At 41.0% G+C, this 20,013-nt stretch overlaps 1 protein-coding gene and 1 long non-coding RNA gene across 3 annotated transcripts in view; one reads left to right on the top strand and one right to left on the bottom strand.

The window, feature by feature from the left end:
* The window catches only part of SLC4A1AP (solute carrier family 4 member 1 adaptor protein), a 28,056-nt gene extending 21,316 nt beyond the window's left edge, over nt 1-6,740 (top strand). For both annotated transcript variants that reach the window (XM_044772141.2, XM_014850390.3), the window contains exons 13-14: nt 320-389; nt 6,404-6,740. In XM_044772141.2, coding sequence (XP_044628076.1) covers nt 320-389; nt 6,404-6,453 — 120 coding nt within the window. In that variant the 3' untranslated portion in view covers nt 6,454-6,740. The remainder of the gene's footprint in view (nt 1-319; nt 390-6,403) is intronic.
* The window catches only part of LOC139045551 (uncharacterized), a 28,146-nt gene that overhangs the window by 5,607 nt on the left and 2,526 nt on the right, over nt 1-20,013 (bottom strand). The window lies entirely within an intron of this gene.

The following is a 20,013-nucleotide window of genomic DNA, read 5'->3' as shown; positions in this document are numbered from 1 at the left end:
GTTAACTCTTTTCTGCACCTAGATCAAAAGGCAAATGCCACATTTCCTTCTACTGGGGTTATACCATTTAGAACTTAGACCTGTGTTAACTGGCCCTTTTAAAAAATATCACATCACTCAGATTGACTGAAAATCAGCTTGTTGAGGCTTTACAGAAAAGAATCAAGGTTCAGAGGGAGAGAATGCTCTCCCAAATAGGTTACTTATGTCAAAATCATTAATGGAAACTATTCTTAGTTTTTGTTTGCTGACAGGCATAGGGACAGTAATTACTGAGTTAAAATTCTTTTGAGTAAAATAACCTGTGTTGTTTTTGCAGCTTCCACTAACACTTTCATCCAAATATCCAGAAGATGATCCAGACTACTGTGTGTGGGTCCCACCTGAAGGTAGATTGTTTTTATTTTTCTTTTCCTTTAAGATTTATTTATCTATGTTTTTGAATAGGTAATGTATATTTAAGGTTCAAAATAAGAAAGTTATAAGAGTATGTGGTTAAAAGTCTCCATTCTAGGGGAATAGGTAGATTAAAAGATCTGAAGAGACACGTAAAGAAAATATAATTTCTGGACCATGTTTGGATCCTTATTCAAACAAACAACTGTTAAAAAGATTATAATCCAGTCAGATAATTTTGACCACTAGCTAGAAACTTGATGATACTAAGAAATGTTTAACTTTTATTAACTGTGAGTGACTTTGAGTTAAATTTTTAGAAAATGTCCTTGTCTTCTAGGAACATGTTACAGAAGTGTTCAAGACGGAATGATATCCCAAAGATGAGAGTTGCTTTAAAATAATCCAGTGGTGGAGGCTCAGGGAAGATAGGGGAGGAGTACTAGACAAAGCAGGATTTGCCACATACTGATAATTGTTAAAGCTGGGTGCTGGGTGCATGGAGGTTCATTATATTTTTCTCTTTGCTTTTGCATATTCAGTAGCCCCCATCTTGTCCATGGGGGATATGTTCCAAGACCCCCAGTGGATGCCTGAAACCACAGATAGCACTGAACCCTATATATACTGTTTTTTTTCTATACGTTATATACATATGATACAGTTTAATTCATAAATTAGCCACAGTAAGAGATTAAAAACAATAACTAATAATAAAATAGTACTGTAACAAAATACTATAGTAAAAGTTACCATAGATCTTTGCAACCTCAGCATACGATTTTTTTTCTTTTCTTATTAAGTCAAGAACTTTCACCTTTTCACTTAAAGGAAGCACTTTACTGCTTCTCTCTCTTTTTTTTTTTTGAGGAACATTAGCCCTGAGCTAATTACTGCCAGTCCTCTTTTTGCTGAGGAATGGTGGCCCTGAGCTACCATCCGTGCCCATCTTCCTCTACTTTATATGTGGGACGCCTACCACAGCATGGCCTGCTAAGTGGTGCCATGTCTGCACCCGGGATCTGAACCGGCAAACCCCAGGCTGCCTAGAAGCGGAACAATGCGAGCTTAACTGCTGTGCCACCGGGCCAGCCGCATACTGCTTCTCTTTGGCATATCCAAATTGCCAACATCACTCTTATGTGCTTTGGGGCCATTAATAAGTAAAATAAAGGTTACTTGAATACAAGCACTGTGATACTGACACAGTCGATCTGATAACCAACCTGACTACTAAATGATTGACGGGCAGGTAGCATACTGGACAAAGGGGTAAGTCATGTCCCAAGTGAGACGCAGCAGGATGATGAGAGATTTCATCATGCTACTCAGAACGGCATGCAATTTAGAACTAATGAGTTGTTTATTTCTGGAATTTTCCATTTAATACTTTTGGACTGCAGTTGACCACAGGTAACTGAAACTGTGGAAAGCGAAACTGCAGATAAGAGGGAACTACTGTATTTTAAGTTTTCTTTAAAGTGACAGAAAAAGTCTTGTGGCTGTGTGTCAGGTACCCAGTTTTTTTCCTCTAAAGACAACCATATATCAGTTTCTTAGGATTTTTTCTGTATATTATATAAAATTCCTATGTAGGCAATAAAATACGTAATATTTCATGACTTTTTTTACACAAATGGAAGCACATTCTACACCTTGCTATTTTGTTACATATAGTGTATTACTTAACACTATATGGAGATCCTTTCATAACTATAGATTTTTTTAAATTAATTTTTAAATTTGTGATATAATTGACATAAACATTTTCAGGTGTATGACATAATGATTTGATATTTGTGTGTATTGTGAAATGATCACCATGATAAATCTAGTTAGCATCCATCATCATACATAGTTACAAAATGTTTTTGTGTATTATGAGGGCTTTTAGGATTTGCTCTCTTAGTGACTTTAAAGTAGGCAATACAGTATTATTAACTATAGTCACCATGCTGTAGATTACATCCCCATGACATATATTTTATAACTGAAAATTTGTACTCTCTGACTCCCTTCACTCATTTCCCCCACCCCTGACCCCCAACCTCTGGCAGCCACCAATCTGCTCTATCTGTGAGCTTGGATTTTTGTTTGTTTTAGATTCTACATATAAGTGATACCATACAGTATTTGTCTTTTCCTGTCTGACTTATTTTGCTTAGCATAATGCCCTCAAGGTCCATTTGTGTTGTCTCAAATGGCAAGATTTCATTCTTTTTTATGGCTGAATAATATTCCGTTATATATATATACACCAAATTTTCTTTATCCATTCATCCATTGGTGGACAGTTAGGTTTTTTCCACGTCTTGACTATTGTAAATAGTGCTGCAGCATACATGGGGGTGCATATATCTTTTTGAATTAGTCTTTTTGTTTTCTTTGGATAAATACCCAGAAGTGGAATTGCTGGATCTTATGGTAGTTCTATTTTTAATTTTTTGAGGAACCTCTGTACTGTTTTCCATAGTGGTTGTACCAGTTTACATTCCCACCAACAGTACACCAGGGTTCCTTTTCCTCATCCTTGCCAACACATATTTCTTATCTTTTTGATAACAGCCATTCTAAAAGGTGTGAGGTGATATTTCATTGTGGCTTTGGTTGGCATTTCCCTGATGATCAGTGATGCTGAGCATCTTTTCATGTACCTGTTGGCCATCTGTATGTTTTCTTGAAAAGATAGCTATTCAGATCCTCTGCCCATCTTTTAATCAGATTGTTTGGGTTTTTTGCTATCGAGTTGCATGAGTTCTTTATCTATTTTGGATATTAGCCCCTTAACAGATATATGATTTGCAAATATTTTCTGCCATTCAGTAGTTGCCTGTTCATTTTGTTGATGGTTTCCTTTGCTGTGCAGAAGCTTTTTAGTTTGATGTATTCCTACTTGTTTATTTTTACTTTTTTTGCCTTTGCTTTTAGTGTTAAATACAAAAAAATTATCACCAAAACTGTTGTCTAGGAGCTTACCACCTATGTTTTCCTCTAGGAGTTTATTGTTTCAGGTCTTAGATTTAAGTCTTTAATCCATTTTGAGTTAATTTTGTCTACGATGTAAGATAGTGGTCCAGTTTCATTCTTTTTCATGTGACTGTCCAGTTTTCCCGACTCTATTTGTTGAAGAGGCTATTCTTTTCCAATTGTATATTCTTGCCTCCTTTGTTGTAAATATATGACCATATATGTATAGGTTTATTTCTGGGCTCTCTATTCTGTTCCATTGATCTACATGTCTGTTTTTATACTAAACTGTTTTGATTACCATAGCTTTGTAATGTAGTTTGAAATCAGAGAACATGATGCCTCCAGCTTTGTTCTTTCTCAAGATTGCTTTGGCTATTTGGGGTCTTTTGTGGTTCCATACAAATTTTAGGATTGTTTGTTCTATTTCTGTGAAAAATGCCATTGGAATTTTCATAGGGATTGTATTGAATCTGTAGATCGCTTTAGGTAGCATGGACATTTTAACAGTATTAATTCTTCCAGTCCATGAGCATGGTGTATCTTTCTGTTTATTTGTGTCTTCTTAAATTTCTTTCATGAATGTCTTACAGTTTTCAGTGTATAGATCTTTCACCTCTTTGGTTAAATTTATTCCTAGATATTTTATTCTTTTTGATGCAATTATAAATGGGATTACTTCTTAATTTCTCTTTCTGATAGTTTATTAGTTTATAGAAATGCAACCGATTTTTGAATATGATTTTGTATCCTGCAACTTTACTGAATTCGCTTATTACTTCTAACAGTTTTTTGGTGGAGTTTTTAGTCTTTACATATATATTTCTATATATAATATCATGTCATCTGCAAATAGTGACAGTTTTATTCTTCCTTTCCAATTTGGATGGCTTTTATTTCTTTTTCTTGCCTAATAGCTCTGGCTAGGACTTTCAGTACTATGTTGAATAAAAGTGATGAGAGCATCCTTGTCTTATGCCTGATCTTAGAGGAAAAGCTTTCAGCTTTTTACCATTGAGTATGATGTTAGCTGTGGACTTGTCATGTATGGCCTTTATTATGTTGCGATAGGTTACCTTTATACCCACTTTGTTGAGAGTTCTTATCATTAATGGATGTTGAAGTTTGTCAAAGGTTTTTTCTGCATCTGTTGAGATGATCATATGATTTTGTTAGTGTGGTGTATCATATTAATTGATTTGTGGATATTGTATCATCCTTGCATCCCTGGAGTAAATCCCACTTGATTATAGTGTGTGATCCTTTTAATGTATTGTGGAATTGAATTTACTAATATTTTGTTGAGGATTTTTGCATCTTTGTTGATCAGGGATATTGGTCTGTAATTTTCTTTTATTGTGGCATCCTTTTCTGGTTTAGGTATCGGGGTACCGCTAGCCTTGTAAAATGAGTTTGAAATGTTCCCTCCTCTTCTTTTTTTTCGAAGAGTTTGATAAGGATCGGTGTTAATACTTATTTGAATGTCTGGTAGAATTCATCAGTTAAGCCGTCTGGCCCAGGACTTTTGTTTGTTAGGAGGTTTTTGATTACTGTTTCAATTTCCTTACTAGTAATCGATCTGTTCAAATTTTCTATTTCTTCATGATTTAGTCTTGGTAGGTTGTATGTTTCTAGGAATTTATCCATTTCTTCTAGGTTATCTAAGTTGTTGGTGTATAATTATTCATAGTATTCTCTTATGATCCTTTGTATTTCTGTGGTATCAGTTGTAATGTCTCCTCTTTGATTTTTGACTTTATTTATTAGAGGCCTTTCTTTTTTTCTTGGTGTGTCTCGCTAAAGATTTGTCAATTTTGTTTATCTTTTCAAAGAACCAGCTCTTAGTTCCATTGATCTTTTCTATTGTCTTTTTAGTCGTTTCATTTATTCCCACTCTGATCTTTATTTCTTTCCTTCAACTAATTTTGAGCTTCATTTGTTCTTCTTTTTCTAGATCCTTGAGGTGTAAAGTTAGGTTATTTGAGATTTTTCTTGTTTCTTGATGTAGGGTCTATCACTATGAACTTCTTTCTTAGAATTGCTTTTGCTGCATCCCATAAATTTTGCTGTGTTGTATTTCCATTTTCATTTGTCTCAAGGCATTTTTTGATTTCTCTTTTAATTTCCATTTTGACCCATTGGTTGTTCAATAGCATGTTGTTTAATCTCCATATATTTGTGAACTTTCCAGTTTTCTTCTTGTAATTAATTACTACTTTCATGCCACTGTGGTCAGAAAAGATCAGATCAGAAAAGATCTGATTTCAGTCTTCTTAAATTTATTGAGACTTGTTTTGTGCCTAACATATGATCTATCCTGGAGAATGTTCCATGTGCACTTGAGAAGAATGTATATTCTGTTTCTTTTACATGGAATGTTCTGTATATATCGGTTAAATTCATCTGGTCTAATGTGTTATTTAAGGCCAAATTTATAGATTTCTTGTTCTTTTTTTGTGGCAGCAAAGTTCTTTTTTATGGTATGGATATACTTTTATTTATTTAACCAGTTCCCTCAATGGATATTTGCTGTGGTTCTAGTCTTTTGCCATTACAAACAACTCTGCAGTAAGTAACCTCTAACATATGTAATTTTGCAAGAGTAGAGGTACATGTGTAGAAAAAAATTCATAGAAACTAACAGGCTGGATCAAAGGCTATGAAGATTTTTAGGATATTATCAATTGCATTCTACAAAGATTGTAGAGTTTATGCTCATACATACACCCTTCAGGCAATTTGTGAGATGCTTATTTCCCCACATGCTCATCACAGGTTGCTTTTTCTATGGAATGGGTTCCTTATATACTACTAATTAATAGAAATTAAGTTACTGGAAATGTTTGCTTTTTATCTGCTCATAAATGCTAGGGTCGAAATGAAAGACCGTATTTTGAAATTGTACACAAAAAGTAAATTTCTGTCATAGAAGAAACCTCTTTATTTGTTTTACTTTTTGTCCCACTGATGTCTAGATATCTTTTCCTCCTGATTTTAGAAGAGTGAATGTTTTTCTTTCTTTTTTTATACTCTGATCTAGGCCAAAGTGGAGATGGCAGGACCCATCTTAATGACAAGTATGGCTATTGATTGCTGCAGAATCCTAAATGAAGACCTTGTGGACCATGTGACATGGGATATTTGGGATAATATATCAAATTGAATGTCCAGAGAAAGGTGTTTAGATGATCATTTCTAACATCTGATGACTGGCCTTTTCCTCTGTGCTCTTCTTGACTTCCTAAATTTATCTACGCATCTGATTCTCCTGAATTTGGTATTTGTGTTTCAAATTGTTTGTATATGTATATAAAAAGGAACCATATATTTTGAGAATTAGTATAGTGAGAGACATGACTATTAAAATGAGAAGGTGATGTGGTGACGTCTCTTATGTTTATTTAAGGCCACAACATCTTTCATTAAGCTTTAGGGACTATGCTTTTCCTGAGCAATAGGGTGCTTCTGGCAGTTAGGCTCTAGGATTCACTGATACTATCTCCTCAAATAAGTGTTGAAATATGAGGTCATGCCGTGTGTGTGACCCTGGGTATCCCTGTCATTCTTGGAAATAAAAATAGATACATAGTGGGGACTTCCTGCTCCCTCCCACTATAGTCCTCCTGCCAAGTTTGAGAACAGACCCTGACTTATCAGTACACAGTTCAGGACCCTAGCACACCTCTTGCACTCAGGCATCAGTCCTGATAAAAACTCAGCCCTGTGAATGCCCTGGATTCTGACCAGTCAGATTAGTCACTCCTCCTCCTGTGGAAGGGTTCCAATAAGGTCATAGAATGAAAAGCTGGATGTGTTCTGCCCAGTGTGGGGCTTCTCAACTCTATGGAGAGGGGAATAAAAGTTCCGTCTTCTCTGGAAACATGAAAAAATGCAAAAAGTTGTCTTACCATTCTCCCACCCAACCCCCTCATCGTTAATGCCTCACTTCCATAGGAAAGGAAAGCCTAAGAGTAAACGCAAGGCAGAAAGCATGTGGATTAGGCTGAAGGCAGTCATGATGAACAGGGAGGAGAAACGCTGTTGCCCAGCTGAGGAGTGGGTGAGAATGGTGCTTTCCTAATATGAATTGTACACTATGCGCGAGATAGGCAGGAATCAGTAATGAGGAACTTCAGTTACCCTGACAGATGTGGGAAGTCTGGTTCACTAAAAGTGACATCTTTCATTTCTCAAAAGACAATACTGGTATTGGTATTATGAGAAACTTATTTTGGAGTTCATTTAAACCAACAGGGCAGAACTTGTTGATGAGGTAAGAAGTAACAGGAATTTGGGGGCAGTGACTGTGCCATCTTGGATCAAAACAGTGGACAAAGTTCTGAGCCAGATTAGTATGTTCAAAGACAAAACTCCTTAATCAAACAAAATGGTATCTGGGATCCTAATACTTGAATAGGTAAACGTATACCTGCTTTGGTTGAAGTGAGGGCACAGAGATTGGATCTGCACACAACACAGACATATGCACACACACTTGCATGCATCCTGTCCTCCTCACTCTGTCTCACGATGACCCTGAGGAATCCTAGGGGCCCCTCAGAGCATAGCCTGCCTCAGGAAGGCAGATTTCTAAATATTCTGGGGATGGTAGGTATGGTACCATGTTTAGAAACCCTGAAAGCAAATAGGACTCCATATACCAAAATAAAATATAAGTATGTAACTTGTACAATTAACATCCAGTAGTCAGTGGACTTTTTATTGCAATAACATTGGTTTATAACATTATATAAATTTCAGATGTACATCATTTTATTTCAATTCCTGTGTAGATTGCATCATGTTCACCACCCAAAGACTAATTACAATCCATGAGCGCACACATGTGCCTAATCACCCCTTTCAGCCTCCACCCCCCTTCCCCTCTGGTAACCACCAATCTAATCTCTGTCTCTATGTGATTGTTGTTGTTTTTATCTTTTACTTATGAGTGAGATCATACGGTGTTTGACTTTCTCCCTCTGACTTACTTTGTGTAGCATAATACCCTCAAGGTCCATCCATCTTGTCACAAATGAGTGGTTGGTGGACTTGATTGAAGAGACCTGCATGTGAGTGTTAGCTCTCTTTGACTGAGCTGGAGACTTTGGGGACATGACCTGCATTCCATGAACCTCAATTCTGTCATCTGTGAAGCAGGGACAGAAATGTTTCCTGCTCTTTGAACCTCAGGTTTGTTCTAAGAATCAAATGAGATAATGTAGAGGATGTGCTTCACAGGGCTTTGCAGATGTTACTCATTACAGACGGGAGACGAATCCCAGCATCTGGGCCTGACTCCTCGTCTGTGAGAGAGGAGGTGATATTAGATCAGTGATTCTCAACCGTGGCTGCACATTACAATCACTAGGGGAACTTTTTAAGTTCTTAATTCCAATGCTTGGACCCCACCTCAGATCAGTTTAACCAGAATCTCTGAGGTGATCCCTTTTAAAAGCACTCCAGGTGATTTGAATTTTTAGCCCATAGTGGAGAAACTCTAGAGCATGGTTGGCAAACTTTTTCTGTTAAGGGCCAGATATTTTAGGCTTTGTAGGACATACAATCTCTGTCACAACCACTCTGCTGTTGGAGTGCAAACAGCATAGACAATACACAAATCAGTATGGCTGTGTTCCAATAAATATTTATTTATAAAGATGTGTGGCAGGCTGGATTTGGTGCACAGCCTATAGTTGGCCAACCCCTGCTCTGGGCTAATTTATCTTCAAGGTCTCATCTGGCTCAAGATGTTCCTCATAACACCTTTAGGAAGTAATATGTGTCCCAGTTCATGGATATATGAAAAGTTCTATTCAAAAGGCTAATTATCCCTTCCTGAACTATATGGGTTGCACTTTTATGGTTACCAGAAATCAAGGTAATCCAGTCTCCTTTTCTCAGAAACAAAAATAAGGTTATTAGTCATTACAAACAATACTGTTACAGCAAGAACACAGTAGGTTAACCGTAAGCAAGGTGTCCCAGGTGAGTTGTCCTGGTCTCTGCAGAGTTCTGTATCATATCTGCCTCTATATTTAAAGAGCCGTTGGAGTGTTAGTGATGGTGAAATAATCAGATTTGGGCTTTTGAAAGAACACTCAAGCTACAGTGTGGAGGAAGGATAGAAGAGGGCGACAGTGCAGGGAGATGAGTTACAAGTCTGCTGCAGAAGTCCTGGTGGAAGATATGGCAGCTTGAACTAGTGGAGATTCTAGATGGAAAGAGGTAAATGGGTCCTAGCAATATTTTAAAAAGTAGAATGGCTGAGACTGACTGACGGGTTGTCCGGGAGTGAAGGGGAAGGAAGGCTGGAGGGTGATTCCTAGATTGCTGGCTTGCACTTCTGAATGGGGGATGGCATTATTCATTGAGATAAGGGGACACTGGAGGAGGATGGAGTGGAGGTGAAGGAGATCCTAAGTTTCATTTTGGACAAGTTGAGCTTGATGTCTCTTTGAGACATTTAAGTGACAATGTTCAGAAAGCAGTTGGATATAGAGGTCTGGGTCTCAGAAGAGAGGGCTGGAAACAAGCTGCAGTCTCCCACTACACAAAGCAAAGAGTTGGGAGAACCAGCAGGTGAGGTTAAGACCAGGTGGCAGGCAGGGATTTTTTAGGCAGACTCCAGTCTTCGACAGCTGATCCCCCTATTTTGGGTATTGGGAACCAAGTTTTTCTAGGTTATGATTTCATTTACTGGGGGAAAAAGGTAAATTAAGTGCCACAGTGAGCAGCATTTTGGACAGAAAAAGTCGGGGGTGTGTATTTAACATTAAAACAAGTGTTTTTGTCCACTTTAGGAAATTTCTAAGAATTTTGCACAGTGCCTGGTGCATTGAATAAATGTTTGTTGAGTGCCTGCTATAAAATTTTCCCTGGGGCCAGCCCAGCAGCGGTTAAGTTCACACGCTCCGCTTTGGCGGCCTGGGGTTCACTGGTTTGGATTCTGGGCGTGGACCTAGCACTGCTTATCAAGCCATGCTGTGGCAGGCGTCCCACATATAAAATAGGAGAAGATGGGCACAGATGTTAGCTCAGGGCTAATCTTCCTCAAAAAAAAAAGAAAAAAATTTCCCTGGAATTGTCCCAAACTAGGATAGGAAGTATGAAGCCTCACTATCTCCTTGTAGCCCTTCTTTACCCGTTACTTCTCCACTGGAACTGAATGGAGTTAGCCCTTTGGGGAAATATGAGGTAATTCCCAACAAACTTTGAAGCTATTAGCCACAGCCTTGGGATCTGTTGCTTTACTATTGAAATGCTGCCACCTCCCAGATAGGGTGTAACAAGTGGCCAGCAGCTGTGGACGGCTTCCTGAGAGTGGGAGCCAGAGGGAAGCCTCCCAGCCCTGTGGCAATCAAAAGCAGGAATCAAAGCCCCTGGGTTGGGGCGCGGAGTTCCCATACATGGTTTGGACCAAACCAGGTTTGCTAGACTGCTGGGAAATGACCTAAAACTCTCCTTGACCTTTGGGGGATAGGTCACAGCATCAAACTGGTATGGTCTCTTCTTGTGACAGGCAGCTCTTTGATCCTGAGATTCCTCACTTGATGTGGGCATTGAAAATAATTTTCGTTTCTTCTCTGCTTGCTGAGCAGACTTCGCCTGGCTTTGCTTTTGGAGGTTTGGCACAACCACAGTCCAGGGCGGGACTGAGACTTCTATTCCGTGGGAGACCAGAAATCTCCTCCCCCCGCCTCAGTTGGACCTGGCTGTGGTGAGGCAGGTTGGGGGTTCAGCACGTGAGGGGACAGTGGTTCCCACTAAGGGCAGCTCCACCTTCCTTATCCCGCATGTCAATCTTATTTCTCCATGTAGAGGTTTTAAGATTCGTCCCTCTGCATTGCCCACTGCCCTGACTCAAGCTCCCCTCACTTCATGACTCCTCCCAGATCTCCTTTCCTCTTGTCTCTGCCTCATCAAGCTCTCCTCCACGCCTCTGAGTTATCCTAAAATGCATCCCCTTTGCTCTGAAATCTCAAAAGGTTATCCATGTCCAAAGGGTGAGGTCCAAATTCACTTGAGGCTTTAAAATCCCTTATCATAGGATTCTTGTACTTTTTGATCGTTATAAACCCCTCCTCCCATGCCCTGGTCTCTTCCTTTCTGCCACCTGACCAGGTGTACCTGACACCCTAGTAATAATAGATTATTTGCCCCAAACACACCTTCTGCTTTTACTTCTTCCTGTATTTTCTATCAAGCTTTGCTGTCCATGGCCTCGAGCGTTGGTTTCCTTGTCTATTAAATAGAGAAAATACTACCTACCTCATAGTATTGTTAGGGAGATTGAATAGCTGAGATATCTATAAAACCCTTATCCACGCTTGACATATAATCGGCTCCCCCAAAGTGTAGTTATTATTAGTATCGTTGTGGTCTTCCTTGCTCATGTCTGCTAGGTAAGGGCCTACTCATTTTCTGAAAGTCCAGCTTAAGTCTCACTACCTTCAGGAAACCCAATTCCTGTGATTGTCACTAACCTCTCCTTCCCCACCAGCCCTATAGCACTTTATTTCTACTGTTATAGCCCTTACTCCAGGAGCCTGGCGTCTGTTAATTATATGTGTGCTTGGGTTATTTATGTTTGTAAGCTTTATGAGTTCTTGAGGACAGGAAATATATATCTTATTTTGTACCCCCACCCTTACCCCATGGCGCCTGCCAGTTCACAAAACAGATGCCCGGTTAACTGTTGCTTTAAGTGAGTGGGGGTTGGAGGGCAGGTCCTAGTCCTGGCCCTTCCTACCCTTGAGTTTTCTGGGCAGAGAAGGGACACCTCAGGCCGCCTTCATTTCCAGACCTTTCTGCAAACAAGCTGGACAATTTAGCAAGGTTAAAGCACACAAAGGCCTGGCTTCCTGTCCTAGTTGGGGTAAAACCAGGTGGAGCTACCCCTTCCCAGCAGGGAGCTTTGGTTTCCAGCAGCTGGCTTTAATTTGGGCTTTAAGTCCTCTGCTGGCCCTGGAAATCTCCATCTTGAGGGTTGGCTCTGGTTTCCTCAGGCTGTCACGCACACCCTCTCAAAAGTCAATGCGACTATGGCAGGAAGTGACCACAAGAGGGCAGTAAAGATCCATTACTATGCAGTAACTTGCACTTGGGGCTGAAAGCAAGAAGACAGATGTTTTAAAGCAGAAAAAAAGAGTAAGAATCAGAGAAGAAACGCAGGATTCTGAAATAGTTAAAGGCGGCAAGCTGGTTCAGCTCATCAACATCTTCCCAGGCCTAAGACCTGGAAGCAGCTTTAGTCAGGGACCCTGGTAAGGCCCAAATAGTGCTCCCCAAATCTCTTCCCTACCTATTTCTGGTGCTTAGTTCCACCTGGAGAAAGTCATAAAGCCAGTGTTCTATGGAGGGGTTTGGGCATTGCCTACTTAGTACTCACACACTCCATTAGAGCTTTGTCGTTTTTTACAGAGGATTTTTCACACCCATCTTCCCCCCACTTTTATTGAGGTATAATTGACAAAAATTGTATATAATTAAGGTGTACAACTCAATGTTTGATATGTCATACCCATTTTAAAAATCTGAATCTCCTATTAGTCTTAAAAAGTAAAAAGAAGAGATGCTATCACTTCTGTTTAAGGAAATTGGGGCCCAGAAACATGAAGTGACTTGCTCAAAGGTGTGCGAGTTTGCGGTGGAATGAAGTCTAGAGTTTCTCTGATTCCAGGTCCTTTGCTTATTCCTTCTAGCTTTCAGTTGTTTATGTTTGTAGCTTTATGAGTTTTTAAAGAGGAAGGACTACATCTTATTTATCTTTGTATCTCTGAATGGTGTCCCCTGAACCTTCAGGACTATGACTGGGTGTGTTGTAGAAGGCCCTGCCCCTTAGGAGTTGGATTCCGTGATCTCTCTCTTATCCTCCATGACTCAGTAATTCTGTGATTTTGAGGCACAGCCCTACCAACGACAGTACTGGCCCTGAACAATGCTAGTGGCTGAGCACTTCACCAAGGGCAACCACTTGGCTGCCAGCCTGTGACGATCCATTCTTAGTAATGCAGGGTGGGTGTAAGACAGTGGGACAGTTTCTCAAAGTGTGCACTAGAATCTCTGGTGTTATGACAGTTGACTTTAGGGGAGGAGGATGAAATGTTTAATTTTAGCAATTACACGTATAAATACATACATGTATTATTTATACATATACACACGTGTATTGTTGCTTAGATTGAGGTCATTTTTTTAAGTGAGTTTATTTAAAGAAAAACATTAAGTAAATAATAGTACGGTGGTATGCGACAAAGCAAAAAGCATGAAGCAGGTGTACCAAGGACTGAAATTCAGGGAGCCGTGATGAGGTGGAAAGATGTTGTAAGTAGAGTCACAAAACAAATTTCAAGTCTAGCTCTTTGACCCTTAAGCCATGCAACCCTGATGAAGTTGCTGACCTTAAATGAGCCTTACTTTTTTCATCTGTGAAGCTGGAAGAGAATTCTTTCCCTGCTTAACTCAAATGAGAATAAATGAAAGCACACGGAAGCCTGGGAAACCTCTGTGCAAATGTCCGGTGGTGCGAATATCCCAGTTCCCTCATTTACTAAGGTCTGTCCAGGACCTCCTCTACTGCCACAGAGGATGCCTCCCAAAATCCCAAGGACTGAGTTCAGTTCAGTTTCTTGTCCATTCCCAGGTCTGCCATTCTGAGGATGGAGACGAGGGAGGGGCTGGAGAAAGCCTGGAAATAGTCGGGCAACAAGTCCCAACACATGTCACTGTTTGCTTTGTCATCCTGATTCAATGACATCATACAAGGAAGGGAGGGAGCAGAAGGAGCTGTTCTCATCCAGATACCTAAGGAGGCTTCTGACATCTACTGTTTTCCTTGGCATGAGAGGAGCAGGCGCTGGGCTGTGATTTTTAAGGTCTGAGCTAATCTTGGAAGTGAAGGAGAAGAGCACCTCCCACTGCTGGCCAGACTCTGCTTCTTGGGGAGCTGCCTGGAGTAAAGGGGCAGAGGGGGCTACAATGGGTATCAGAATCCAGGCAGTTGCCCCTGATCCCTGGAGAGCCTCCAGAATACACGGTCTTGTCCCCAGGTTCTGAGCAACCTTAGCGCTATTTGGGTCAGTGCTGAGAGCTGGCATGTTGCCCAGTTAGGGAAAAAGAGCCTCAGGCTAGGACAGCTCCTGAATTGGTTCTTAGCCTGGTAACCATGGGACAGCCAACTAGGGTTGACACAGACTTCAATGACCCCAGGGGCCAGAGTGTCATTGTCACACACTCCTACATCCTCACACACTCGTAGTATTCAGTGAATGTTTTCTGAGCACCTACTACGTACCAGGCCTTTTGGAGAAGCAAAGCAGCCATGTGTATCAAGAGCCTGCGTAGGACCTTAGACCTACTAAGGACCTTAGAGTCGCCTTTTAGTCACCAGGATTCCCTTGTGTCATCCTTACCCCATCCCCTCTACCACCCTGGGCTTAATTAACGTTTAAATAAATTATTTTGTTGGCCACAAAAATTGCAGTTATTAAGTATTCATTTCTAAGTTTTTGGTAATCAAATATTTATGTAACTGCAAACAAGTGCTTCTGATCAACACAAGGTGATAATTAGCATTACTACACTGAATTAGTATCCAGTCAGACAAAAGCCAAGAAATTCAGCATTTTAGCTATGCCATTTATCCTGGTTGGGTTTTTTAAATTTAAAAAGTATCTGACAGACTACCTGGCAGTCAGTTCAAGGTTTTAGAGGTGGTGATGTAACTGCTGGGTTTTGAAGGATAAGCAAGAGTTCACAAGCAGAGAGAGAATGATGCTGCAGGCAGAGGGGGCAGGATGAGCCTGGTGCTGGGCCCAACACCTCCATCCCTGGGCTGATCAAGTGGATCGGGCTGTGGCTTGAACTCAGTGGGTGGAAGCGGAGGTTTGGAATACAGCTAATGAGGGTGGAGATAAGAACTAGAAATTTTATGGTTGAATGTTCTTGTCTTTCCACATCACAGACCTGGAGAAACCGAGGCAGGAAACCCCAGTGGAGTCCCTTTGATTCCCAAAGGCAGAAGGAAAAGACAGCAAAGAACAAGCCAAAACTCTGCCCCAGAGCTGGCCTGAAACCTGTCTCCCACCCTGGCTGCCCCACCCCTTAGCTCCAAGAGCAAACGATTTTTCTGTGATTTTTTGGCTCATCTTATAAATGTTCCAGAGTCAGAACAGGCTGTGCCATGGCTGAAACAAACGTGTTGAACAAATAAACAAGGCAGGCTGCAGGGCTGGGGAAAGCACTAGACAGGGAGCCCCGACCAGGTCCATGGATTCTGGCATGTCTGTCCTGAGCCTGGGCCTCTGCTTCTTCCTTCAAACATGAGAGGGAAGAGCATGGGATTTTTGGGGTCCCTTCCAGCTCTGTGATCTAAACAAGCTGCCCACAGAGGGGAAAACTCCAGAGCTGCCAGTTCAGAAGTAGCCTGCTTCCTTTTCACTACATAGTGCAGCTAAGGGCTGGGAGAGGGGAAATCTCCTCGTGGCAAATATTGAAACCAAGGGACACCCATTCACTTGTTCACTCATGAAACCCTATTGTCCACTCCGTGCTGGGTGCTGTGCTGCCCCTTTCCTCAAGGAGCCACATCGAGTTAGAAATGCACCAGCAGAGGAGAGAATGTCACAGTTCCCTGCATGCACCAGGATCTTGCCCACCTCAGGGCCTTTGCTCCTGCTCTTCCACCACCTAGATTGCCAACCTCTCCCTGCTTTTTGTTCTTCAGTCTCAGGTTAAATGTCATTTCCTCAGTAAGGCTTCCCCTGACCACCCTATATGTGATAGGGCTCCCCATCTCTTCTGCCGCCCTCCATTACTCATGTAGAATTTATGGCAGTTTGTCATTGCATGTCTGCCTGTTCATTTAGTCATTTATTTCCCATCTTTTTGACTAGTGTTTAAGCTAGGTGAGGGCAAGAATTCTGTTTGTATTTATCACTTCTGGACTCTTAGCAGCAGATGCATGTGGGATACGTGAATTATACATTGGCATGTGCCAGACTTTTCACATAGTCTACCTCATTTAGCCCTCTTGACAACCCTAAGGGAGAGGGGTTATTATCCACATTTCAGAGCAAAGAGACAGAAGTCTAGGGATGTTAAGGGGCTTGCAGTTGGCAGAGCTGGGTTGAACCCTGTGTCCAAGTCAGGGCTCTTTCCACTTCACCACACTGCAGGGGCAAATGACGTGATGCTCTGTGCCTGGCTCTACCTGACCCCTGGCTCCATTTTTTTCTTTTGCACTTTTTATTTTGAAATAATTTCAATTTACCAAAAAGCTGCAAGACTAGTACAAAGAACTCCTGTGTACCCTTCACTCAAGTTCACCGAATGAAAACATTTTGCTACATTTGTTTTAATATTCTCTCTCTCACTCTCTGCCTGTTTTTACATGTTTATACTTATTTTCTTTTCTTGAACTATTTTAGAGGATTGCAGACACTATACCTCTTTACCCTTAAATACTTCAGTGTTAATTTCTCGAGAACAGTGACATTCTTTTACATACAATCAAAATCAGGGAACTTAACATTGATATAATGCTATTATTGAATGTGCAATGCATATTAAAATTTATCCAGTTGTTCCAATAATGTTCTTTATAATGATTTTTTTTCTAGTCCAGGATCCAATCCAGGATCATACGTTCCATTTAATTGTCATATCTCTTTAGTTTTTAATCTAGAACGGTTCCTCAGCCTTTCCTTCTCTTTCACGACATCGATATTTTTCAAGAGTACAGGCCAGTTGTTTTGTAGAATGTTCCTCAGCTTGGGTTAGTCTGGTGCTTGCTCACAATTAGATTCAGGTTAGGCATTTGTTTGCAGGAACCTCACAGAAGTGATGCTGTGTCCTTCTCAGTGCATCATATCAGGAGCCACATGATGTCTGTTTGCTCCAGTCTTGTTGGTGTTAACTTTGATCACTTGGGTAAGGAGATGTCTGTCAGGTTTCTCCATCATAAAGTTACTGTTTTTTCCCTTTGTAATAAATAAGTAATTTAGGGTGAGATACTTTAAGCCTGTGAATATGCTGTCCTCATCAAACTTTTCCATCCATTGATGATTCTTGACTGAATCAATTATTAGCATTACAGTTTCAAAATCGAGACCTTGGTTCTGATTTTAAGGCTGGTGTCTTTATTGCAGGACAATAGGGTAGGATGGAAAGGAAGAGGGGGCAAGAGACAACATTTAGTTCTGTAAATAGTTGGTTTCTCAAATGTCTATCACGGAAAGTAGAAAGCGAGTGGTACTGACTTTCTAACCTTACTAAGAAAAAAACAGAAGAATCAGACTGGATTTTAAATGATAATAGATGTTACTTCCTAATGGAAGAATGATTTCCACTTACCTAGCACTTAACTAAATCCCAAACACCACACGAGCCATTTAGTAGACATGATTCCATTTAGTCCTCATAACAACTCTATGAGATAGTGTTATCTAAAATTTATAGATGAGGAAACTAAGACTGAGACAAGTTAAGGCATTTGCCTAAAGTCATACAGCTAGGAATTGGAAGAGCCTGGATTCCCACTAAGATCTGTTGGGCTCCACAGCTCTTGTTCTTTTCCATGGGAAGGAGCTCTGGGTCGTGTCGTGACATTCAGTATCGACACACATTCCAGTTTTCAACTAATTCCCAGCTTACGAGTGAGGTATCCTCCCAAAGTGGATGTTAAACTGGGGATCTGAGTCCTGCAAAGAGGCTAGTGAGCCCAGGGTAGTCATCTTCTGGCACCAGCCAGTGGTCCTGGACTATGAGCAGCCCCCTGGCTGGGAGCGGCCTGGCAGGATCTCCCGCGTGCTCTGCTGCCACCCCCTTCAGCCCAGGTGGCAGAGCCATCCCCAGACATTGACTCATCAGTTCCCCTCACCCAGCATTGCTGCGTCTCCTGTGCTTAAAAAGGCAGGAAACTGAACTCCGGTAGTTTAGAAAGTCTTTCAACAATAAGCTTGATTAAAAAGGGATTTTCCAGTTAACCCTGGAGAATTTCAATTAACCAATGCCTTATTGTATTCTAGTTCTTTGAAATGTGGTAATCTATGTTCGATGTGTATTTATGGTAAATCTTGTTAAACAGACCAGACGATTTGTTAAACAGGATTTCCCCACCATTTAGGATAAGCCATAGGACCACAGAAGCACTGAGGTGAGAAGTCTATAGGGATCTTTTAATAAGATCTATCATTGTACAGATGAGGAAACTGAGGCCCAGAGAGGGGATGTAACTTACTCAAGGTTACACAGCTCATTACTGACATACAGTAGTCCTCCCTTATCTAGGGGGATACATTCCAAGACCTCAGTGGATGCCTGAAACCACAGATAGTACCAAACCCTACATATACTATGTTTTTTTCTATACATACATACCTATGACAAAGTTTAATTTGTAAATTAGGCACGGTAAGAGATTAAAAACAATAACTACTAATAGAATAGAACCATTATAACAATATACTGTAACAAAAGTGACTGTAGATCTTTGCAACCTCAGCATACAATTTTTTTCTTTCCCTATTAAGTCGAGAACTTTGACCTTTTCACTTAAAGGAAGCACTTTACTGCTTCTCTTTGGCATATCCAAATTGCCAGCATCAGTACTCATGTGCTTTGGGGCCATTATTAAGTAAAATAAGAGTACTTGAACACAAGCACTGCCACACCAGGACAGTTGATCTGATAACTATGCGGGCTGCTAAGTGACTAAGAGGTGGGTAGCGTATCAGCGGGATCCACTGGACAAAGGGATGATTCACATCCCGGGCCGGATGGTGCAAGATTTCATCATGCCACTCAGAACGGCTCACAATTCAAAACTTATGAATTATTGATTTCTGGAATTTTCCATTTAATATTTTTGGACAGCAGTTGACCGAGGGTAACTGAAACCGTGGATGAGGTGGGACTACTGCAACGGTAACCAGAAGCTGCCAGTCCAAAGTGATTTCTGCCGCACCAGGAATAATGACAGCGCAGGAAACCTTCCTGTCCAGGGTTACCTGCAGGCTGAATTTAGCCTGCAGCTGTGTGTGGTTGTTCTGCACAGTGTTTTAAAAGTTGAGAAATTTCCCATAAAAATCCAAATTTGGTGTTTCTTTTGAAAAACTGGAAAATCTGGCCACACTGGGCCCAACAGCAATGAAAGGGGCTGAGGAGCAGCAGCCCCTCTAGACTGGGGACGAGGAAGCTAGATGCCATGTCCCACCACTCCTTGTCACCGCACACCGGGCCCACCTCGCCCATTTCATGACCTCCCGGACCCTCTAGGCATTAGAATTTGGGGTCTCTGCTTTCTGGTGAAGGGTGCTCCCTGGCTAATAAAAAAGAGGGCTTAAGTGAGCCAGAATGAAAAATACGGGATACAATGAGGAATCAGAAGCACTTGTGTTAAATGCCAGGGGGCAGCGCCAGGGGGCCCGGCTGGCCCTGGGCAAGCTCAGATCAGGGGCTGGGAAAGAGCTCCAGGAACTTCCCATTTAGGTGAAAAATGTGAAAAGCTAATAACAATAGGAGAGATATCACTTGGCAAAATAAAATGCACTGGCAAAGTGTATGGAGCAGGCAAGATGTGCTAAAGCAGTTTGGATAGTCAAGAAAGTTATAGTGGACGTGGGCCTTGATTCAGAAGTTAACCTGTTT

This window comes from Equus asinus, chromosome 6, assembly GCF_041296235.1.
Source record: "Equus asinus isolate D_3611 breed Donkey chromosome 6, EquAss-T2T_v2, whole genome shotgun sequence".
Taxonomy (NCBI): Eukaryota; Metazoa; Chordata; class Mammalia; order Perissodactyla; family Equidae; genus Equus; species Equus asinus.
This window is presented reverse-complemented; position numbering and strand designations above follow the sequence as displayed.